Raw genomic sequence first — 23,270 nt, 5'->3', positions numbered from 1 at the left:
GCGGAATTGAGTTGTCTCCAAGCCGCCCAACTGGAGTTGGGCCAGAGGGTGTCTTTGAGCTGTTTCCATTTGTCACCCAGCTTAGAGAGAGAGACGTCATTGCCTGCCCCCCCGTGGGTTGCTCTGGGAAGGTGATGGAGGAGTTAGCAGCATGGCCCGGAGTGGCTCTTGGTGGCAGGGCCAGCTGACACACACCGCTCAGGTTTCCAAGGAGCCGAGCCGTCCTTGCTCACGCAGGGCTCATGGCACTTGTGGCTAAATGCAGTGTAGCCAGGGCCCCGGGCCAGGTTCAGGGCAGGAAATAGAAGGCCAGCTCCATCCCCAGGCAACAATGGTCTGCCTGCATGATTGAAACGGGGGCCAAGGAGAGTGGAAGGGCCGTCCGCGGCGGGCGGGGGTGGCGGTGGTTATAACTGTCGACCAGCCACCGACCCGCCCCCATGTTCAAGTTTATCTGTGCGTGAGATGGAGGTGACGGTCTTTACGCATCTCATTGGGGATTTACGAAAAGAGCACCTCTGACAGGCCACTTGGGATCCATGGATGGAAGGTGGTATGTAAGTGCAGACGGTAAATGTGCTTGTGTGTGCGTGTGAGTGTGTGAGTGTGTGCGCGCCTGTGTTTTCAGCAGGCGCATAGGGGCACGTGGACCCTCCGGAAAATCTTAAGAGTCTGATCATAAACCGATAAAATCTAACACCGAGTGTGTGGGTTCGTCTTCGGTTTTGTGCAGGTTTGGGGGGACTGTGTGTGTAATTGTGACTTAGAACTGGTTTTGAACAGACTGCTGCGATTCATAATGCTTAACAGGTGCTTAAACCGTTTGAGATTGCGTAGCTGGGGATTGTTCCCAAATGTGTGCCAACTTTCCCCAAAACTCCCAAGTTAATTCTAGCATGTCGTTTACAAAGGGTGCAGTTGTTTCCAGTGGGAGGGGGTAGAAACCTGGTTTAAAAACAAAGTGTGAAGAGGACTCTCTTTTTCCCCTGGGGGTTGCTGTTTCCCAGGAGGCCAGAGTCTGTGGCTTGTACCTGTGTTCTGTTCGGTTAAGGCCAAGCCAATGACCTCGGCCCTCCCTAGAAGGTTATGAAATGTTGTTTTCTGTCACCAGGGGTCCTGAAGGATCTGTCGCTCTGGTCTTGGTTCATGGAACCTCTGGCTTCTGGTACGTGTCCGTGTAGAGTAATTCCTGTGAGTCAGGGCAAATGGTGACTATGCTAGAAAAACTTGTTTAATAGCACAAATGATACACATTAAAAAAATTAGAACGGTTACATAAGGGAAATGCGGAAAATATAGATCCTCTGCAGGTCTCCTGCAGAGTGTGCCACACTGGCATCTATGGACATTTTAAGCAAAAATGGGATCTCATGTATGTACTTGCTGTTTTGTGACCTGCCTTTTGGGGTGAGGTCTTCACCGGTGGGTCTGGAAAGAGCATCATGGGCCCTCAGGGTCCCTGGCCTGCAGCGGGGGGCGGAGGGTCCCTCCGTTGTGGGCGTGAGAGGCGGTGGCCAGCGCGCTTCTGAGAGAGCTCTCCAGGCCGCTGCGCCCAGCCGTCGCGCCGCGTCCCCGCTCCTGGGCGCTCCGTGCTCTGGCGGCGGCACGTCCCGGACCCGTGAGCACTTGCTGATTGTGGCTTTCGTGCGGCCGAGGAGCCCGCGTCCTCCCAGCCCCCTGGCACCCTGCCGCCTGCTCCGTCCGTCCTCCGCCCCCGCTCGTTCCTGCAGACACCCCGGCCGAGGCATCACTTACGCACGGCGCTGTGCAGAGGTCTTGATCCACTGACTAACATGGTGCGGAGTGTGGACCCCTGTGCACAGGCGCCACCGCCCCGAACAGAGCGCGTCTCCACCACCCGCAAGCGGCTCGGCGTCCCCCCCCCCCCCGCCCCCCCCGAGCCGGTGCCCTCCGCCGGATGATCACGCCGTCCGTCCTCACGCCTGGCGTGTCGCACCGTGCTGATCCCCACCAGAAGACGCCAGGTGGGGCCGCCCCTGCGCCCCGCTGCCTCGGGTCGGAATGCCCCCGCCTCAGCCTCCCGGCCCACTCCCGCCGGGCCCCGCCCGCGGAACCTCTCGGGCTCCGTCGGCACCTCCAGGCCCAAGCCCGGTCGGCACCGTCACGTCCGCCTGCCGGCTCCTTCCAGAGCTTTCTGCACTCCAGAGCGGTCCTTACAAAACCGCCCTCGCCTCGGCTTCCCCAAATCGCATCCATTCTTCAAGGCTCTGCTCAAGGCCCGTTTCCTCCAAGAAGTCCTCCTGCTTTGCCACAAGTATCTGCAATTTCTTCGCCTCCCTGTTAACACCCTGACGTAGTTGACGCCAAGTGCCTGTGTTTCGGCAGAGACTCGGGGCCACGGAGCCCAGCCCCTGCGCCGTTCCTGCCTCCGCCCCCAGGAGACCACCACATCCTGCAGGAGCTGTTGCCCACGCCCTTTCTTTCCCCCACTCTTGCGTTTTGGGGCTACCGCAGCACCGCCACTCCCCAGCCCCAGGCCCCCTCGCGTCCCTTCGGCCTTCCCTCCTTCCCTGCTCTCGGCTCTTTGCCGCCCAGCTCGGCCAAACCCTCTCCCGCAGGCCTCAGGTCCCACCTTGCCGCCTGTTCAGATTTGACACCAAAACACCCTGGGACCGGGCTGTCCTCAGAGGGCAGGGTTCACTCGGGGGGGGAGCCGCAGCAGATGAGGATGGGGCTCATCAGACACGGGGGCCGCAAAGGCCAGCGTGCCACGCGACTTTGCCCCTTCCCACCCGTGTCCTTCGTGCTTAGCAGCCGGTGACTGTCCCCTTTCTCCGCTGTTCCAGTGGGTTTTAACCTTGCCCCCCCAGACTTCCGGGCCCCCTACGGCACAGACGAGTTCTGAGCTCCCAAGAGTTGGCACAGTCAAGGGGTTTAAATGAGATCCGGCCGCCGAAGTGCTTCCCGCGGGGTCTGCCCGCAGTCGGCTCAGGAGGAGCTGACGTCACAGGCCGCAGCCCCTTCCCTGAGCCCCCTCAGTCTGGCCAGGTGAGTTGGGGGCCCCAAAGTAAAGTGTGGGGCGAGGTGGGGGAGGGGTCCAGAAACTGCCAGCGGCAGGGAGCACGGGCCCCGGAGCTTTGGAGCCAGGCCCAAGGCCCAGCTCTGCGCTGACGCCGCGAGGCCCAGTTCCTTCGTCAGTGACGCGGGCGCCGCGACCCGTCCCCCAGAGCAGTGTGGGTGCAAGCGCATGCCGACTCGCCTTGCAGGCGGGGCGCCTGGCCTGCGTGAGTTGGTAGGAGGGGCGGCAGTGCGAGGTGCTGGCGCGAACCTGCTTGGCCAGGTTTTAGTTTGGAAACGTAGCCGCGTGTCTGAGTTGGCGTTTGGCAGATGCAGCCCCGAGACGCAAAGTCGGGCTCTAGGCAAGGCGCTTTCGTCAAGAGCCACTTCGGTCGCGAGTGGCCTGCGGGGGCCAGCTGCCAGCGTTCGTGTCCGGGGTCTTAGACACAGTGACTTTGGAAAGTGGCTTCGTCACGCCAAGGCTCAGTTTACGTGTCTGTGCAGTGGGATGGCAGCCCCTTCCTCGGAGCCGCTGCGAAGGCGGAGGGTCGTTTCCGTGAGGGTGGAGCAGCGTGCCTGACACAGTGCTCTGTGAACACCAGGGTCAGTCCGTGTTGGCCAAGCGAACGGAATGGCTGAGGGTCTGGATTTGGTCCCGGGGATGCTATTTTTTTTTTTTTTTTAGGTGAGGCAACCCTTTGACCTCATAGATTCCAAAGACCTTGTCAGTTTGCAATCTCTTATTTTTTATTTTGTATTTGTACGCCTACAGCACCTGGTCTTCCTAGGTGGTCTCCCATCCAAGGACTTAACCAGGCCCGACCCTGCTTAGCTTCCGAGATCAGATGGGATCAGGCTTGTCCAGGGTGGCGTGGCCTTAGGCCTGGGGATGCTTTTTGATCTCTAGTATTTTCAGGCTGATTCTGTCTGACCTTGCTTAGGGAACATGTTTGACTCAGTATGTGGGAAAGGAATTGACGAAATAAAAACTCCTCTACCAGGCGTAGGCAGGCCACCCACAGACGGGAGCGGGACCTTGGGAGCAAACCTGCGAGTCACAGGGGACGCCCCTCAAGCCCAGGCCAGGCTCCCCTTTCCGTCGGCTTCTTCAGAAAGGCCAGCTTGACTTTGGTTTTCTTCTCAAGCTCAGTTCCCGGGTTTGTCCAGGCAGGGCTGTTGTGTGGGTTGCTGGGCGAGATGACTTGTAGACATTTTTCTGTGATGTAATGAGCAATGCTGTATCTGTAGGTCTCTGACTTTCGCCCCTTCATTTCAGACAGTTGTCAGGGCCAAGCCTGTGGGGCAGAGGCCAGTCTCACTGTTGACACACACACCCCCTTCTCAGACCCACAGGGCAGGGTGGAGAGTTCCATGGCCCATCCGACGGTGACAGTTTTGCTCTCTGGTGCCGTGCACAGACCGTGTGACCTTCACAAAGTCCCTTCCGCTCTCTGGGCTTCAGATTCTCCATCTACAGAACACGACGCCGGGGTCTCCGTAGTCCCTGCGTGTCTGAGAGCAGCAGAGCGGTGTGAGTTTGCAGCCTGGGGTCGGAGTTCTGCCGTCAGCACTCCGTGACTGTGGCCTCACGTGAGCAGCTTGTTGTGTGGATTGACCCCTCTGTAAAGCGGGGATGGTCAGTAGAGATCTACCCCATAGAGCTGTCGCAAAGTTTAAAATGCTTGCCAGCTCAGAGAGGAGCCGACATCCGCCTGCAGCCCCTTCTCCGAGTCCCACGGCCGGGTGAGCGATCGTGCGTGTGTGTGTGTGTGTGTGTGTGTGTGTACATGGGTGTGTACAGAGGCCTTCGCCTCCTCAGGGCACCCTGGGGAGATCTGGCCAGGGAGCCGCCCTGAGGACAAGCGCAGAGTTGCAGCTGGCATCTCACTCAGCAGAAGCCGTGGGTCACCACACCACCTGTCCCTAACTGCTACGTGTCCCCGTCTGTGGGGCGCTGCATGTCGCCGTGGCTCCCCGACCAGTTTGGCTTGAAGAGGCCCTAGCCAGCCCTCTCCCAGCCGGGAGACCACCGGGCCGCCAGCCCCAGCGAGGACACAGACTCCTGAGCCTCTGCGCCTCTGGCGAGGCGGGCCGCCTCGGGCCGGGGCTCCCAGTGGCAGGCCAGTGCGTTTGGAAGGCGGGTCAGCTCTGCCCTCGGACTCCCCCCTTCCGCCCGCCCTGGGCCACACGGCGTGTGTGTCACAACTGGCCGCCCTGCTGAGTGATGCAGGAAGCGGGCCCCCGGGGAGCAGATACAGCCCACACCGCAGACAACCGGCGGCTGGGGGAGCCTCGGGGGCCCGGCAGGGGCGGAGATAAGCAGAAATGCCGGGCTTATCTCGCTGCCTGAGCCCCGGAGAAATCACCCTGGCCGGCCAGCCCCCTCCTCCCCGGCGCCCCGGGCGCGCGGGCGTCTCCAGGCGGGGCGAGCACGGGCTAGCACGGGCTGGCACGGCTGCGGGATGAGGGCGCCGCGCGGCCCGGGCGCCAGAGGCCAGCAGCGGGCGTCAGGGTGCGCCGGCAGAGTTGCGGTAAGGACAGCTCCTGGCGGTCGCTTTTGAAGTCGGGCCCGAGCAGCACTCGTGAGGATCGTGGGACTGCGGGAGCCTCGGTGCCGATTGTCCCCCAGGCCCGGGCCCTCATGGACCAGGAGCGCAGTCAGTGGGAGCCATGGGCGGCGGGTCCCGCCGGGGATGGTCAGCCTCCCCGCGAGCGCGGGGCGCTGTGGGCAGAGGCCCAGAGGGGCTGGTCGGGAGCCCCGCGAGGCGTCCCAGGCTTCTGTGCCGTCTCTGGCTTCCTTTCCCGAGGAAGCTCAGCCTCAGGGAGGACACGTTTGCACCTTCTGAGCGCACACCAGCTAGCGTGGCCTGCGGGGCGCGGCCGGGCAGGGCCAGGCGCCTGGCCCCGGTCGAGGGCTGGGGAGATGCCCCCGCTGCCCCCTGCCCCAGCCACACCGAGGGGGCCGGGCGCGTGCCAGCCCCGGCTGGCGTGCACTGACCACGTGCCAGGCGCTGCAGCGAGCCGTGCGCTCCCGGGATACCCAGGCCGCGAGCCCTTTGCACGGGAGGGGCGCGGGGTTCGGAGAGGTCGGGCCGGCCCACACGCACTTCGCGGAGGTGGAGAAGTTCCTGTCCCCAGCACGCCTGGCCTCCACTGCTTGGAAGCTGGTCCCCAAATCTGATTTTGTTGGAACAAGAGCCTTCAAGGCCTGGTCTGTGTGTGCGCCCGCTAAGGCGCTGCGCCCTTGACCGCTGCAGACCCTGCTCCCGCCCCCGCAGGCAGTCGCGCGGAGTCTCAGCTGTTTCTCTTGGGTTTGCCTCCAGTTTCCTCAGCAATCTGAACGTGCTCCGTGGACTTCCTGTCAGGAGAGACGAAGGTTTAGCTCCCTCACCACCGCCGCCTCCGTCCCCCACCTGGTTATGACTTCGTGGTGGGCCCGTGTCGCGCCATCGCAGTGTGGCCACCGTCTTGTGGACGCTGCTCGCTGGCATCCGTTGTGTGCTTCGGCCGCCTCCTTGTTGGAAGGACTGTGACTTTCTCGGCGTCTCTAATTTCTTTTGTTCCCCTTTCGCCCTGTGCACCAGCACCACGCTGGTGGCCAAATCCGAGCACGTGCCGTGTGCCAGGTGCTCTCCTAGGTGCCTCATAAACCTCAGCCACCCTCCCGACAACCCCAGGAAGTGTCGCGTTGTTACCGTCCCGTGACAGCCCAGGGAGCAGGCTCGGAGAGGCCGAGCGCCCCGGCCACGGCTCTGCCTGCGCCGCCGGCAGAGGCAGAAACGAAGTCCCGACGGCCGGACGCCAGGCGCTCGCGCCTAAACATTACATCTTAATTACGTGATACTGTGTGCTGTGCTGTGCCGTTCCCCGCCCCCCGGCGTCCTCCCTTCTGGGGACCCTTCATCCTCCTGCTTCAAATTTGGGCCTGAGTGGAACCTGGAGCTCAGTTTTTTATTCGTTTCGTCCCTCGTTTTGCCGGAGTGTGTCCTCGAAACAGCTTCCTCGGGAAGAGTGCGTACCGTTTTTACACCTGCGCACGTCTCGAGGTTCTTCATCCTGTCCTCCGACGACGGCGCAATGCCTTCAACATTCTTCCTCACCTGAGTTTTTCATCTAACCTACCTGTCTTCCGACATCCCCTTCTTTTAGCATGAGAAGTCTGGTGTCATTCTGGTTTCAGTCCTCTGGTGCGTGATTCTTTTCTTCTCTTAAGTTTCGGGAAGCTTTTATAATCTCCCCTTCACCCGTGGCTCTCGCTGCGCCCGGCGCATCAGGGAGAGTTGAGAAGAAGCCGCATCAGCCCTCAGCTCCTGAACCCGTTTCTCCCGTGGGTGGAAGGGATGAAAGCGGGTCCTCCTGGTCGCCCCTTGCCATCAGAGAAGCCTCTAGGCTTCTTGCTGGCACTGTCTGAGCTTTCTCCCGGGGGGCCCCCGCTTGCTTCTGGGAGCAGTCATGCTTTCCTGCCCTGTACCCCTCTGACCGTTCGGGGGGACCCAGCCGCCACCCCCTTCCGCAGGGCTCCCGATGGCCATCCAGCCACCTGCCTCTGCCGGAGCCCCCGTCATTCATTCCTTCACACACCTGTGCTGAACACCCCCCACGTGCACGGGGCATGCTGGCGTCCCCGGGGATCGAGACGAGCCTGGGGGGCACTGTTCTGGCCTCAGGGAACTCGAAGGTGGCTCTGGAACAGCGGATGACATAGCAGTCACATGTCAAGCAGACCGGCTGCCTTGTAGTCACGCCTTACGCCAGGGAGACCTGGGGCAAACCCTTATGTACTTTACATGATTAGCTTTCGGTATAGGTCGCGCGTCTGGGACATTCATTTGTTTCCTTTGGGTGCACGTGGACTTCTCGAAACCTTACCAGGCGTCGTGAAGCCAGGGCTTGCCTGGGTGCCAGGCACCCCGAGGTCTGCATAGAAGCCATCGTAGTGGAGTGGCCCGTGGTGCACACTGGTGACTCTCTCCCAGGGACTGGGTCTGTGTCTTTAGACTGGTGGGGACTTCACGGTGTCTGTGGGACAGACACCGGGTTGAGTATCAGACTGCCTGGGGTTTCTCTGGGCAGCCGCTTCCCGAAGTTTGATCCAGGGAACCCCGTTCCACGGGGAAGTTGACACGGAGGTGTGGGGAGAACAGCGGATGCCGGGGCAGGTGGGGTCCCGCCGCGGTGCCCGCGGGTCCCCGCGAGTCCCCGAGGGGCCGGAGCACGGCGTTCTCCAGGTCGCGCTCTCAGGCAGAGTTTGTGTGTTTTGAATCACAGTGACAGCATCTGACCGCGAGTACAGCAACCCTCCCGTGAGCAGGCTCTGGGCCATTCCGCCAAAGGCACCCAGGACTGTGCGCCCGGAAGCGGGCCTGGCTTTCTGTGGGCTGCCCAGGGCAGCTGTCCCAGATGGCAGGGCGAGGGGTCTGGCCGCACAGCGTAGCAGGCACCCTGCGCTTAGGGTCGCCTGGGGCCTGGAAGAGCAAAAGCATCTGAAGGTGCTTCTGGATGTCGGATCGTCAGATCTAAGTTTATTCTCGTAATTGCTGCTGTTCAGACGAACGTGACGTCCCCCTCCCTGATGCCAGCATCGACTGCAGCTGGACTCTCCTCGGGAGGCCGTGTGTCCGGCAGCCTTGGGTCTTGGGACCCCGTGGCACACCCTCGCGCCCACCTCAGCATCCACTTGAGCATCTCCCTGTGTCTGCTTTATTTAATGTCGCCTCTGTAAAAGTTCTTTGCGAACCACAGGTTTCGAGGTGGAAACGTGGGGGAGCTGGGCCCCCTGCTCCCCAGACTGGCCTGTGTCTGCTGTGGTTCAGGACCTGCGCGGTCACCACTGGGGCTGGGGGCCACTGGCAAATGTGCCCCAGAGTGTTTAGCGAGGAACATGACCTGTGGGATGGCACTTGGCGAGCAGCCTAGGCCATTGTTCCTCACTCCTATTTTTAGGTGCAAGTGCCGAGTGACCGAGGAGGGGGAGTGGGGAGGGGCCCGCAGACGCCCTGCGGCAGCCGGCACACATGTCTGGGCGTCTGCGAAGCGGGAGCCCCTCAGAGCTGTTTTTGACTTGCAAAAGCACCACGTCTTTCATGGCCGCACAGGTCAGCGTGGCCTCACGTTTGTTTTTTGGTCTTGCCTTTTGTCGTGAACTAGCTTGTGAGTGGCGGCTGGGACCCTAGCTGCTCCCCAGTGCTTTGTGCCTCCCGGGGTTTCTCCCTGCCCGGGGCTCCTGAGGCCATCTGTGGGGTGCGGCCTTCAGGCACTTCCCCTAAAGGACCCCTTTCTTTCAGTTTCAGCTGCACCACCTCCCGCCTGCCCCGGGGGAGTTCTTAAAATATTTGCCCATCAGCACCCTCTCAGCGAGGAATGTCCAGTGCTGCTGTGATGTCAAAGGGGCCCCAAGGAGAAGGGCCTGGGCCGGACCCAGCCTGTCACTCATGGCGCACGGCAGGGCGGGAGATAAGCAAAGGCAAAGGCTCAAAGAGGGCCTGCCTGGTCCCCTGGGCTCCCTGCGCGACCCAGCCGTCCCTGCGGTTGGCACTGGGCGCGAGGCTGTGAACCACCAGGAGCAATGCACTTGCAGACGCCACGGCCCAAGTGAGGACCAGGCCTCGGCGGCGCTTCCGACCCCTCGCCCTTGTCAAGCCCACACCAGGATGTCAGGAGCCGCCAAGGACGGCGCGGGGGCCCGGGGACTGTCGGCGTCGGGCAAGGCCTGCCTCACCAGCATGGACAAGAAGCTTAACATGCTGAACGAGAAGGTCGACCAACTCTTGCATTTCCAAGAAGACGTCACGGAGAAGCTGCAGTGCGTGTGCCAAGGCATGGGCGACCTGGAGCAGGGTCTGCACCGGCTGGAGGCCTCCCGGGGCCCCGGCCCGGCTGGGGCAGACCGCCCTCCCGCAGGCGACACGCAGGCTGGGTGGCCGGAGGTCCTGGAGCTGGTGACGGCCGTGCGGCAGGATGCTGCCCAGCACGGCGCCAGGCTTGAAGCCCTCCTCAGGATGGTGGTGGCCGTGGATAAGGCCATAGCTTTGGTGGGGGCCGTGTTCCAGAACTCGAAGGTGGTGGACTTCATCATGCAAGGGACCCCCTGGAGGAAAGGAGGCCTGGCCGACGCCGAGGGCCCCGTGGAGGTTGGTTCCCGCCTCCCTGACCAGTGCCCGTCTGGCTGGACGGGCGGCCCAGGGGCCCCGGTGGGGAGGCCAGCCAGGCGGCGCGTCTCAGGAGAGTTTGGGGCTGTCGTCTCGTCTCGTTCCTCCTGCGTGACCTGTTGATGGGGAAAAAGAGACAGAGCCTTAAAGGTCGCAGGTGGCTTTCCAGACAGGGCACTGTCTGTCTTTCAGGGAGAGGAAGCAGTGTCCTGGGGACCGTGTGGCCTTGGGCAGCTCCAGGGCACCTGGAAGTGGGGGGACACAGGCCCTGAGGGAGAGGGAGACCGTGGAGCTTCCTGGACAACCCGCGACTTCCCTTTACTTCCCTCTGTCCCTTCCCATCTCGGATGGGACACAGATGGGGACCGGTTTATCCTGACAGAGCCCCCATTCAGAAACCCGGCCCCCCTCTTCCTGTCCCCAGCCTTGTGCCCTGTCCCGGAGTGGGTGGAGTGCGCAGCTGCCTGTGAGGACTAGTGTTGACAGTGACCCATGGGGGACACAGGCCAGGCCGGAGCTGGAGCCTGGGGGTGGGGTGTGACATTTCTGGGAGCCGCTGTTCCCAAGGGTTGCATAATCAAACCCCGCGGGCTAATGGAAGTTTGGCCGGGTAGGGGTGTTTGTGTGCGTGTGTGTGAGGTGTGTAGAGACAACACTCTGTTTGGGAACAGCTAAGGGTCAGCCACTTAGCAACACTCCGATGGCCTGAGGTCACTGACTGGATGGATCCCTGTTACCCACCAGCCTCTGCAGGAGAAAAGCCGGGGTCCTCAGGAGCTCGTCCTTGGCCGGGCAGGCCGCCGAGCCCGCCTCCCCTCCCCTCCGCAGCCGGGCCAGCTCACCCGGCTGACCCCTTCCCCTCCCCGCCCTGGAGCTTCTGAGGGGAGCTCGTCCCTCCGCCCCGGCTCCCTGTGAGTCTGGCCTGCGAGGCTCTCGCCCCTGATAACCCACCTCAGCCTTTAAAAAGGGAATTCCCCTCGTATCTGGGCGTGGGGACACATTCCTGTGGAGAAAGGGCACGGTCTCCCTGCCCCTCCGCCCGCCAGCCCCGAAGGCAGCCCTCCGCCTGCGCTCGGAGGTGCGTTTCCTGTGAAACCTTCCAGAAATAGTCTGTTCATCTGTGAGCGCCCCGGGGTGCACGCCACCCTCTTTGCTTCAGTTTACCTCAATTATCGGTCACGTTCTGGACTCGGTGTTGTTTTAACTGAATGTATTCTGGGCGTTATTTCGTATGTACACCTGGAAAGCATCTCGTTCCTCTTTGTGAAGTTGCAGATGGCTCGGGGCGGTGTCTTCATGTCTTCACCGGTCCCGCGTCGTTGCTGGTTTACGTTGCTTCTCACGTTTAGCTGTCATTAAAGGATGCAGCGGATATCCGTAGACGTGTGGTTCTGCCTGTGGGGTGCACTCGCAGCAGCGGCGACGTCAGGCCAAGGGGCAAATTGTGTCCAAAGGGCAAATTGTGTAACAGAAAAGGCCAAACCGACCTTCAAAGAAGGTATTCTGATGTGGCGTCCTGTCCATAACGCGGAAATGCTGGTCGCCTCTGCTTTTGCTAACAGAGCATATTATCCAACTATTTGATTCTTTGTCTGGTTTACGAAAACTGAAATCTTCTTGTACGTGTGTGTGTGTGTGTGTGTGCGTGTGTCTTAACATCATAGTATAAAATATTTCAAGCATTTATAAAAACAGAGGTTAGCGTAATAAACCCTGTGAGCCCCAGAACTGGAGGCCCATTTTCCCCATCCATTTCCCTGTCTCCAGATTCTTTCGAAACAAATCTGAGATATTGGATCATTTTTTCCATAAACATTTCAGCAGTTATCTCTAGGAGATAAAGGCTCTCCTAGCTATTATCGTACCTAAAAAGTAAACAGGAGCTTTATATTACCGAAGTCAAGGTTCACATTTTCCTGAACCGTCTTCTGCTCTTTTTCCTTACAGTTCGAGTCAAGCTCCATGTAAGGCAATCGGATATAGGCTTCTCTTGAAGCTAACTCTTTTCCTTTGATTCATAAAACGTTTAAAACTTTCTTATGGAAAATTTTAAGCATTTCCAAGAACAGAATTACATGTCTCGTTGTAGTTTTAGTTTGTTCCCCTTTCACTCGCTGCTCGAGGCTCTTTCGCAGCCGTGAAACCTCCGCGGTGTTCTGCGACCTGCCCGCATGTGTCCTTCCCCTCTGTTCTGTCAGCTTTTTGCCTGTTCCGTGTTACTCTGTGAGGCCTCTCCCCATCTTCGTGAAAGTAGCCGTCATGCACGTCACAGACAGCCAGGCGTATCTGCAGGGGGGAAGTCACAGAACTTTCTCTTTTCCGAGTTCTCAGCACTTCTCGCCGGTTCTCCGCTGGCACGGGACCGATCTGACTTCTGGTCTTTGTGTTGAACACACATTTCGGTGACCGTCTGTAGATTCGGGTTCCAGCTCCCGGTCAGGCTGTCAGGCCCAGGCAGGAGGCCTCGACCTCCCTCTGTGCACTGCGGCCCGGGCTGGTCCCACGGGACGGGTCCGAGGACAGGTCCGGGGACAGGTGTAGACGGAGGTACAGCCCCGGCGACCTGTCTCTGTCAGGGCCGAAAGCTGAATCATGGACACTTTCTGGACGCCCTCGGTGTTTCCCGAGAGAGCAGGGCATGACATCCATTCGTGGAATTGAATTAAATCTTAGTGTTACATTTTAAAATTGTGCCAGACTTCGCGAGGGCACCCGTTAGGCCCGAACGCACAGTGGCACTTCGTTTAGTTGTAAATATGAATTAGAGGGTTACGGGAAGCCAGGCGTACTCAGGAAGGACCGGTTCAGGCCCGGCCAGGGGCGGGCCCAGATCATGGTCAGGCTGCTGAGGAGACCTCAGGCCTCTCCAATGGCGTTTGGGGTGGCTTCTCCTTTCTCTGGATGCACCATGCAAGGCAGGGACTGCAGTTGTCTGTGTGTCCGGGGCATGCGCACCTGCCCCCGAAGGCAGAGGAGTGGACAGTGTGAGCCCAACAAGGTCTGCCAAAGGACAGTGTGTTCGGCTCCCTCCCTGCCGGTGGTGGGGGGCAGGAGGCGGCCTGTTCCCCCAGCTACGGGGGTGGCAGGACAGTCTGCAGAAAGAGGCCAAGGGGGAGGTCTTGGCTGAGCGGGGGCCCGGGTCACCTTGACGATGCCGGTGACAGTCGCGATGGCGGCACCTGCCATGCCCTGGGCTGTGTTGTTCTTACGTGTCGTGCTGTCGCATCACGAGAGCAGAGCTCGTTGTCCTGGAATCCCAAAGACACAGCAGGTGATTGACTCGAGAGAAGGGCCCAGGGTCGGAACCGCGGTGGGACCAGGCCTTGTCCTCAGTGGCAGGGAGACATTCGCGAGAGCTGAGGGCTGCGACGCCCCACTTACACGGGGCCCCTCCCCCGAGGGTGGGCCTAGCGTTGTCAGACTTTCAGATGCTTTTTTCAAGGGAAGCTGGAAAATTACAATTTTATCTAATTAGCTTTATTAAGGTATAATTGATGTACAATAAGCTCTCCCCTTCCATAAAACATGCACATTTTAAGTATACAATTCTACAAATGTATACACCCCAATAACTACCATCACGATCAAAATATAGAACAATTCTGTCACCCTAAAAGGGAACTTAAAATTTCAGTGTAAAAATCCAGAATTAAAACATTGACGTGAAAAAGTTTTAAATGCTGTACAAGCCAAGCAGGATGCATCTCAGGCTCTTTCTGGCCTCTGGGGTTCCAGGGGCCTGGTGGGGAAAGGGCCTGCGGGGAAGGGCCCTGGGACCAGGGGCTCAGCTGTGACAGGTGCCAGGAGTTTTAGGGGATTCTTCACCCAAGGCTCGGAGCCCCCTGAAGCCCTGGGCGTCCCAGCAAGGGGTCAGGCCATCTAGAAAGACTTAGAAGTACTGAGCGTTTCCGGGCCTGTGTGGGAGCAGAGGCACGTGCCCGCCAGGCCGAGAGCCGGCTCCAGGCGCCCTTACACGGTTGCCCACTGGACAGACCGCCGTCTGGCTCGGGACGAGGGCGCGGAGCTCTGGAGCACTCGCCACGAGCTGGCCCTCCCCGTAGCTGCACAGACGAACCCCCGAGGCTGCCGGGGTCTCTGCAGGTGATGACCTCCTGCTCCCCATCCTGCAGACAAGGAAAGTGAGCAGCACAGAAGTCAGGGTCTTGGCCGAGCGGTGAAGGTGGGGGTCAAAGCATGCAAGAGTGGCTGGGGAGCCCCAGGGTCTGTGCTCTGGCCACAGTGTGGTGCTGGGACCAGCGAGGGCGGGTGCCCCCACCCGGCCGCCACCCGGCCCTCACCCACCTCGTCAACTGATCGCCCTGCCTCTCCCGCAAGCCTGGACCCCTTGGACTTAGATTCCAAGGCAAACCTACGGTCTAGTGGTCATGACAGACCACCTGAGTTGTCATTTTAAGGCTCACTCCGTTTTCCATCCCTGGTTGGGTACTTCGACCCCCAGCCCGCTTAGGCCCCCGTCATGTGCCGGGTCGGCCCTCAGCAGTCACGCAGTGGCACTTTAGAAAGGCGACCCCGGGAAAGCCTCGGTGTCCTTAGTTCTAAAGTGACGGCAGCAGGAGCCACACTCTGGTGTGACTGTGACTGCGAGACATAACCTGACTGCTTCGGTCTCCGGCACGTGGTGGGCACGCGGCGCGTGCGTGCGGCTGGCCGGTGCGGCTGGCCGGTGCCACTGGCGCTGGCGGTGACGGTTTCCGTGGTGTCTTTCAGGACAGAGCGCGCGTGCACGAGGAGGGAGCGAGGCCGAAGCGGGCGCTGAGCAGCGGAGCCGCGGGGCCCGGGGAAGGTGAGTGCGCCCCACCTCCCCTGCGTCATCCGCGGGCGCGCCCGCTGGCTCAGAACGGAACCGCCACCAGCACCGCCTGCAGCGATTGCGGTCGCGGGGAACCTGCCGAAGCCCCCGCGCCCCCCGCGCCCCAGTTCTTTCTGCCCTTCGTGCTCGTCCGCCCCACCGGGGACGAGCCGCCAGCGCTGCGTTAAAGTCGCCGGGCTCGTTCCTTCTGTGCAGCCCATGCCACCAGCTGATCCTTAGATATTTTCACTTTGTTTGCATTTTTATGGAGACCTTTTTTTAAGTGTTTTTTTATAACCTTGCACCACATCTACGTATTCCAAAGCCACAGCGAGGTCGAGCATCCGCCCTTGTTCCCGTGTCCTGTTTCCTCCCGCTGCACGAAACCGTGTCGCCAAGTTTTTGCCTTGTCCTTCGAGGTCCAGTGTCCAGACCACGTTGTAAGTGGCCACACACGTGTGCGTGAGCGTGCGCACGTCCTCGCTCAAACGAGCTCAGCGTGCCCCCTTCTCCCGCCGGCGCCTTCCCGCTCCCGGTGCCCCTCGAGGTCCCCCGCAGCTGCCCGCCTTCACGGGGCGGCCTGGGGGTAGTGCGTGTTCACCCCGCCCATTTTCCCGCAGGGAGCCAGAAGGCCGACCCAGAGGGCACGGTGGAGCAGTCGTCCCCCGCCCGTACTTCGGGGATGGGATCTGACACCCTCACCCAGCCGGAGGCCTTGCCAGGCCCGGAGGACGGAGTTCCTGGCCCAGACCAGGGGTCCCCTGGCCACCTACGGCCACCAAGAGAGGCAGAAGCCGAAGCTGCAGGGGCATCTGGCGAGAACCCCGAGACTGGCCTGGAACTGTCTGCAGCACCCAGCGGGGTCCGTGAGGTCCCCCCCAGCCAGGAGGCTGCACCGGGTGAGGGACAAGGTGCACCGTCCGGCAGGCCTGACCCTCGGCCCGCAGAGGAGGCTGCGAGGCTGACACCAGGGCCGCCAGCCCAGGCCAAGGCAGCCGAGGGCGCCGGTGACGTGCACTCGAGGTAGGTGCAAGCTGGGCCAGGGAGCGGCGAGCGAGCCCCTGGCCGCAGCGCGGCCGATGGCCCAGTGGCGCGGTCGTGTGCCCCTGTCCGCACAGCACGGGGCCGGCCTCAGGAGGGGACCGCAGACGGCCCGGACCCTGCTTCCGGGAGCACAGGGCGCTGGTCCTCACGCGGCGCCCGTGAGGATCGCCTGGGAGGGTGTCTTAGATACGATGCTCAGAGATTCTGGCTTATTCAGTCTGGAGCGAGGTCCAGGCCCTGGTCTGTCTGGTCACCCTCAGGACACGGCCTCAGTCCCCGCCCTCAGCAGACGCGGGGCTGGACAATGAGCCAGAGCCCGCTGGCTCCCCAGGGGCGGCGCACCCAGCCCAGGGCGCCCCGGCTTCGTTTCACTCGGCAAAGCGTCCTCGGGGTTCGTCCGTGGTGTAGCGGGTGCCAGGACCGCCTTCCGTTTTGGGGCTGGCTGGCAGTCCACCGTGTGGAGGGCCCGTCACCTGTCGGCGGACGCGGGGCTGCTTCCACCCTGTGGCTTTGTGAATGACGCTGCCGTGGATGCGGCTTGCACGTGTCCCTCGGGGACCCTGCCTTCGGCTCCGTCGGCTCCGTTCCCAGGAGTGGGGTGGCCGGATCATCTGTTGGTTCTGTTTTTAGAGCTCTGAGGAATGGCTGTACTGGCTTCCACAGCGGCCGCACCATGTCGGGCCCCACGTGCTTCCTTCTGTTTGTGACCCGCTCAGCGCACGTGAGGCATTTCCGTCTGTTTGACGGAGGAGGGAACCCGGTGGCAGAGCCGAGACCGGGACGGAGGGCGCCAGGCTCCCTCCCGGGACTCAGTCCATGCCAGACACTCACCCCCGGCCCCCGTCGCACACGCACAGGCCCGGGCAACGGGGCGTGAGGGGCAGTCGGGGCAGGGGCAGCTCTGAGAGGCAGGGTCTGAATGCCGGGGGGTCACAGTCCCCGGGGTCAGGGTCCTTCCTGACCCCAGCTGGGTCCCAGAGCCCAGGGCGCAGCAGGGCGTGCAGGGGGTGGACACTGGCCACTGGGCTGGGCGGGCCCAGCACAGCCAGAGAGACAGAGTCCAGACTGATGAGCGATGCCCAGTTTTCATAAAACACCTGACCCGGGGCTTCCGCGGTGCTGCTGGGCTTGGTTTGCTGTCCTCTCCATTTAACTAAGAGGGAAACCGAGGCCCAGGGGACGGGGTAGGTGGGGCGGGCCTCCTGGCGTGGAAGCAGGTCCCCAGGCCCCTGGGGAATCCGTAGAGCTGGTCATTGAGGCCACTTCTCGCCTGCTGTCCTGCTGGGCAGAGGTGGGCAGGGAGCCAGAGGGGCAGGGGTTGGCGTCTGCTGACTCCAACTGTATGCTGACCCTTTCTGCAGATGACAAAGCCGAGGCCAGAGGCCTCGGGCCATGAGTGGCAGCAGCAGGTGTTTGAACCCAGTCTGTTCTGACGCCAGAGACTTTGCTTCTGAGCTCAGGGCCATGTTTCTCTCTGCCCCAGGATCTCCATCCACGTGCAGGAGACAGGTACACCTGGGGAGCTGCTCGTGACTCAAGAGGGTAGCCTCACGCCCACGCCCCCTGCAGAGGCTCCAGCAGCTGCCCAGCCAGACGAGCAAGACCTGCCTGGGCCCGGGTGCTGCCCCCAGACCCCTGGGAACGAGTTGGGGAAACAGATCCCAAAAGGAGCCAGCGAGACCAACCCACTGAGTGAGCTGAGCAGTGACCCGGGCACGTCGGCCAAGGAGACGCGCGGGCCTGCGGCCGATCCCGCCACGGGACCACGCGGGGCCAGGACGGACACGGGAGACACCGCCGGGGCCCTGGGCCCGCACCCGGACCAGGGCCTGGGAGCAGGGGGCCCCGAGGCTGGCCAGGACCGCCCCGCCGAGGGCCTGGACGGAGCCGAGGCGGGGAGGAGGGCGTCCCTGGGAGCCCAGGCTGGCAGCCTGGTGCTGGGTAAGTGTGGCCGCTGCCCTGTGCCCACGGCGAGCGGGTTTGGAGGGTCTGCTCCTGGGGGCCTCCCTGCAGCTTCCAGGGAAAGACGGTGCAGGTCTGGGGGTGCAAGACGGGCTGGAGGTGCAGCTGCCAAGCAGAGGGGACCGTGGGTTCTCCGGGGGCATCTCTCAAAGCAGCCGAGTCGCCACCGCTGCCGTCATCCTGCACGGGGCAGGGCGGGCCGCCGCCAGCCCCTCGCACCCAGCGAGCCGCTCTCGTCCGGGGTGGGGAGGGTCAGGTGCTGCCCCGCCTCCCGGCCCCGTGCCCTGGTGCCCCTGCCGCCCCGGGCTCCGTGGTCGCCCTGTCACGTTGACATCCCAGCTGCTGCTGCTCCCCCAGAGTGGCTTGGCCCAAACTTGGGTGTGGGCCTCCCTTACTTCCTGTAACACAGCTGAGCGCGGCCGTGACCGGGGAGGCTTTTCTGAGCCCGGGACGATGGCAAAGCCAGCGCCGACTGGGGACTCGGTGAGCCGGCTGCACGCGTCAGTGCCGGCCCCACCCGCGTGTGCCTGCATGTGTGTGTGTGCGCACGCGTGCATGCGGGTCTGTGCTGGGGGCATAAACGGACACACGGGAGAGGCTGAGACGCGCTCAGGCCGCAGCGGCGGCGCCGGAGGGGCCGGGGCCTGAGCCGCCCAGTGCTCGTCGGGCCTCACCACCCCTCAGAGCAGAGGCAGCAGGCTTCAGCCTGGAATGTTCCAGATGGTGGAATGTGCTACACACGCCTGAACCCAGGTTCTCCCGGTCTACTGGGAACCCAGAAAAAGGGGAAATCAACCAAATCCCACAAGCATTACCCCCGGAGTCCAGGCCTGGGCTTCGCAGGGACAAAAGGGGACGAGCGGTGAGCGCTCAGGGCGAACTTGGACTTCGTCCGCGGGGAGCGGACAGCTGCCCGTACCGATGAAGAGCGAGAACCGGTGTGTTCTCGGTCCCGGGGTGTCGGAGCGGCTCCTGGGATGCGGAGCGCTCCCGTGCCAGGGTCCACGCCAGCGTCAGCCCGAGCCACGGGCCTCCCACAGGGCGTCCCCCGGCCGGCCGCACACGCTCACGCCGTCGTGGTTGGTGCGTGGTCCAGGTTCTGTTGTATCTCTCTGCCCCGTTCCATGTAACATTTCTGGGTTCCCATCACCTCTGAAGGACAAGGTTTGCTTTCGTTTTTATTGAAAAAAAAGACAAACCCAAACCGTTTTTATCTCTTCAAGTGCCGGGTCCTCCATTTGCCCTCCCTTCCGGTCGCTGCCCACCCCCGCCAGGGGCCGCGTCACGGGCTCCAGGCCCTGTCCGGACACCCAAGGGCGAGAGGAGAGGCGGTGGGTGTTGTTTCTCCAGCTGCCTCCCTGGCACGCCACCCCCGCTGGCCGCGCGGCCCGGCCTGCACCCTCGGAATAGTCCGTCCTCGCGCCGTGCCCCGTCACCCTGTCCCATGTGCCCTCCTCTTCCCGCGGCCGCCACCCCCACGGCCCCTTCTCGACATCGGCGAACAGGCTGGACGTGACTTCTCCGTCTTGCAGTGATCCCTGTCGTAGGGTCCGGGAGACCCGGCTCAGGATCCCAACTGTCGCTGACTCACTGTGTGACCTTGGGCCACTCACCTCGCCTCTCTGGGACTCCTCTGGTCTGGGTGACTCGAAATAGATGATCTTTGTGAAGGGCAAAGGGCTTGTCACCTGAACCAAGCGGGTCCGGGGCGGGCGGCTGCGGTGGGGGCTGCCCAGCGCAGGCTCAGGGGCTGTGTCCCCTGGACAGATGACAGCCCGGCACCGCCGGCCCCTTTCGAGCACCGGGTGGTGAGCGTGAAGGAGATGTCGGCCTCAGCGGGCTACGCCGTGTGCCAGCACGACGTCTTGGGAGGGTAGGTGGGCGTTCCGCCCTGGTGAGGGGCGGCGTGGAGATGGGACCGTGTCCTGGAGGCGGCGGGGGGCCGACATGGCGGGGTGAGGATGGCCCCCGGGGTGCGGGATAGCCCACGCGGCGTGGGGCGAAGTGGGTCTCCCCTGGGTCTTAGGCAGCCTGCGTGGGGGAGGGTGACGGCACGGGGACTCTGGCGTGCAAAGAGGAGGGCTGGGACCAGAAGGCCCGGGGCACAGGCATGCCGGCCGCGTCGGGGCGAGCCTCGTGGGCTCTCAGCCTGCTGTGTCGTCGTGTCTGCAGGGGCCGGTTCGGCCAGGTCCACAGGTGCACGGAGAAGTCCACAGGCCTCTCGCTGGCAGCCAAGGTCATCAAAGTGAAGAGCGCCAAGGACCGGGTGAGGCGTCTGCCCCGGGCCCCCGAAGCCCTGGCTGAGCTCAGGATTCCGGCACGTCTTTCCCGGCCCCCGGGGCCCGCACTGCGCCCGCCCACCAGGCTGGGCGGGAGACACGGCCACTTTTCCCACCTCCCTTCTAGACTCCCACACCCTAGCAAGCAGGTCACTTGCACCCTGGGCCACAGGGCCGTCCTGGGCCTCCGGCTTTTCACCTGTGAAGTGGGTAGGTCCCCTCTAGTCTGGGTGCTGGGTTGAGACCCAGTGGGAGCAGGGAACGGGTGTGAGGCGGGCACGTGTGTCTTGGGAGGCGCGGCTGGCGCTTCTTCCTGACCCGTTCCTTGGAAACTCGTCCCCGCTCTGGCCCCGGAAGGAGGACGTGATGAACGAGATCAACATCATGAACCAGCTGAGCCACGCGAACCTGATCCAGCTGTATGACGCCTTCGAGGGCAAGAGCAGCTTCACCCTGGTCCTGGAGTAGTGAGTGTCCGGGACGCGGGCGGCAGCTGCCCCTCCCTCCCTTCCCCTCGCTGGGACATTCGGGCAATGTTACCACCCCTCCGCCCCACCTCCAGCATGGGGCATGGAGGACAAAGCCATTGGTCACACACCGACGGCCTGTGAGCTGGACTTGACCCGCAAGTATATGTCAGTTTGGCCTAAACAATTTTTAGTAATTTTCATTTGGCTGTTGGTAGCTGGAAATTGGGAAAGTTCACATTAGAACCCAGCTATCTGGCTGTTCTCGCAGATGTAAAAGATCCAGCTGGAAATGGGTCGATTTTGCCCGCTGGGGTTCTTGCCAAGTAGGTGCCAACGTTTCCCTGTGGGAAAACAAGCTTACAGCCTCGGCCCGGGACATCCAGGGCGAGCCTAGATGACCAGCACAGATGACGATCCCGGGCTCCCCTTCGACCCGCCACTTCCCGTTTGCCAGCGGCACTCTGGGCTGGGGGCGGGCCAGAGCGGAGGTCCCCGTACAAGCCCAGACGACAGCGGGCTCACCCGGGTTGGCCCGTGTTTGGGTCCCGGAGCTGAGCGGCCCGGCCCGCCCTTTGCCTTGGCAGCGTGGGAGGAGGCGAGCTCTTCGACAGGATCACAGACGAGCAGTGCCACCTGACCGAGCTGGATGTGGTCCTGTTCACCAAACAGATCTGCGCGGGCGTGCACTACCTCCATCAGCACTACATCCTGCACCTGGACCTCAAGGTCGGGCACGACAGGAGGTCGTTTCTCTGCTGTCCCTTTCAGGACTTTCAGTGGCCCCTGCAGGTCGGCCGGACCCCTGCCTGTGCGCCTCGCTCCTTCCGATCATCTTTCTTGAGTGACAGCTGACTGTAGGGAAATGGTGGAGATGGGGAGAACTGGCCTCTAGCTTTCCCTGCTCACCGCGGCTCTTCCAGGGCTTCTGGATCAGCTGCCATGGGGCGGGCAGTCGGGGGAAGCTCAAGATCCCGCTCTGTAGTTCCGGGTCAAGGACAGCCTTGTGGGCGACTCTGCAAGAGGAGGCAGTCGTCGCCACGGCCCATTTCCCAGCCAAAAGCAGAGCTCGTCCTAGCTACGGGAGCTTGCATAAGCTCCTGGATTTCATTAATCGATCTTGCATAAGCACATCAATTGCAAAATGGGGGATAATAATCCCTCTTAGGGAGGTCGTGTGAATTTAAATACGGAGACAGAGTTCCAGAGCTGCTCTGTCCAACACAGCACAGTGCACGGGTCTGAGCTTTAAATTTTATTGATTTTAATTAACTTAAATTTTAATTAACTTAAATTTAAAAAACGGATGCTTGATTCAGTTATCGGAAAACGTTTAGGTATATCTGGAACCATCTCAATGTGCAAATTCACTCTTCGCCTGTAGTAGTCCCCCTAATCTGTGGTTTCATCTTCTGCATTTTCGTTATCCATGTTCAACCACGGTCCGAAAATAGTAAATGGGAAATCCAGCAGTGAACTGTGGCTAAGGTTTGAATCGCAGGCCATTCTGCGTAGCGTGCTGGAGCTCTGCGCCATCTGCCCGTGAGTCGCTCAGTAGTCGTCTGGGCCGTCGGATGGGCCTTCAGAGCGAGGGCATAAGCGAGCGCACGTCCCCCTAACTTTTATTACAGTATATTGTCATAGTCGTTCTTTTTTTATTATTAGTTATTTTTGTTCATCTCTTTCTGCACCTACTTTATAAATTACACTTTGTCGCTGGTCTATTCGTACAGGAAAAACAATACATATAGGTTTAGGTATTGTCCTTGGTTTCAGGCACCTGCTGCAGGTCTTGGGACGTGTCCCTCGTAGACAGAAGGTGACTACAGTGTAAATTTCATGAAACCTAAATACATCTAAAATATTTCTGATAAAAATTTTGTGTCTGAATTGAGATGTACTCTAAATGTAAAATACACATTGGACTTCAGAGACTTAATATGAAAAAAGAATGGAAAATATTTCAATAATATTTTTATATCGATAACCTATTGGAATTATAATATTTCGTACACATTGGTTTAAATAAAATATATCATTAAAATTAAATTTTAGAAAACACTTCAAGATGAATGAAAATGAGAACACAACACACCAAAACTAATTGGATACATCTAAACCAGAAATAAAATTTGTAGCTATAAACACTTATATTAAAAAAGAAGAAAGATTGCAAATCAATAATCTAATATTCCATCTTAGGAAACCAGAAAAAGAATTTAAACGCAAAGCAAGCAGAAGGAAGAAAATCATGAAGGTTAGAGCAGAAATAAATGAAACAGAACAGAAAAGCAGTAGAGAAAATCAATGAAACCAAAATTTGGTCCTTTGAAAAGATCAGTAAACTGACAAGCTGTGTTGAACAAGAGAAAAAGAAAGAAAACTCAAACTATTAAAATCAGGAATGATGGAGGGGACATCACTAACCAGCCTTACTGAAATAAAAAAGAATTATAAGAGAATAGGATGAAAAACTGTGTGCCAGTTAGATAAGCTAGATAAAATGGACAGGTTCCTAAAAGACACAAACTACTGAAAACTG

At 60.7% G+C, this 23,270-nt stretch overlaps 1 protein-coding gene and 1 pseudogene across 6 annotated transcripts in view; one reads left to right on the top strand and one right to left on the bottom strand.

Annotated features, from left to right (window-relative positions):
• The window catches only part of MYLK3 (myosin light chain kinase 3), a 34,907-nt gene that overhangs the window by 3,417 nt on the left and 8,220 nt on the right, over positions 1–23,270 (top strand). For 3 of the 6 annotated variants that reach the window (XM_016147647.2, XM_016147646.2, XM_036231227.1), the window contains 7 exons: positions 14,895–14,970; positions 15,597–15,999; positions 17,504–17,961; positions 19,750–19,855; positions 20,155–20,248; positions 20,619–20,728; positions 21,316–21,457. In XM_016147647.2, coding sequence (XP_016003133.2) covers positions 14,895–14,970; positions 15,597–15,999; positions 17,504–17,961; positions 19,750–19,855; positions 20,155–20,248; positions 20,619–20,728; positions 21,316–21,457 — 1,389 coding nt within the window. Of the gene's footprint in view, positions 1–3,796; positions 10,149–14,894; positions 14,971–15,022; positions 15,417–15,596; positions 16,000–17,503; positions 17,962–19,749; positions 19,856–20,154; positions 20,472–20,618; positions 20,729–21,315; positions 21,458–23,270 lie in introns of those variants that run through there. The other 3 variants (XM_036231228.1, XM_036231226.1, XM_016147648.2) reach the window with 3 other exon arrangements.
• LOC118611601 lies at positions 3,782–3,901 on the bottom strand (annotated as a pseudogene).

Source organism: Rousettus aegyptiacus, unplaced genomic scaffold, assembly GCF_014176215.1.
Source record: "Rousettus aegyptiacus isolate mRouAeg1 unplaced genomic scaffold, mRouAeg1.p scaffold_m13_p_14, whole genome shotgun sequence".
NCBI lineage: Eukaryota > Metazoa > Chordata > Mammalia > Chiroptera > Pteropodidae > Rousettus > Rousettus aegyptiacus.
This window is presented reverse-complemented; position numbering and strand designations above follow the sequence as displayed.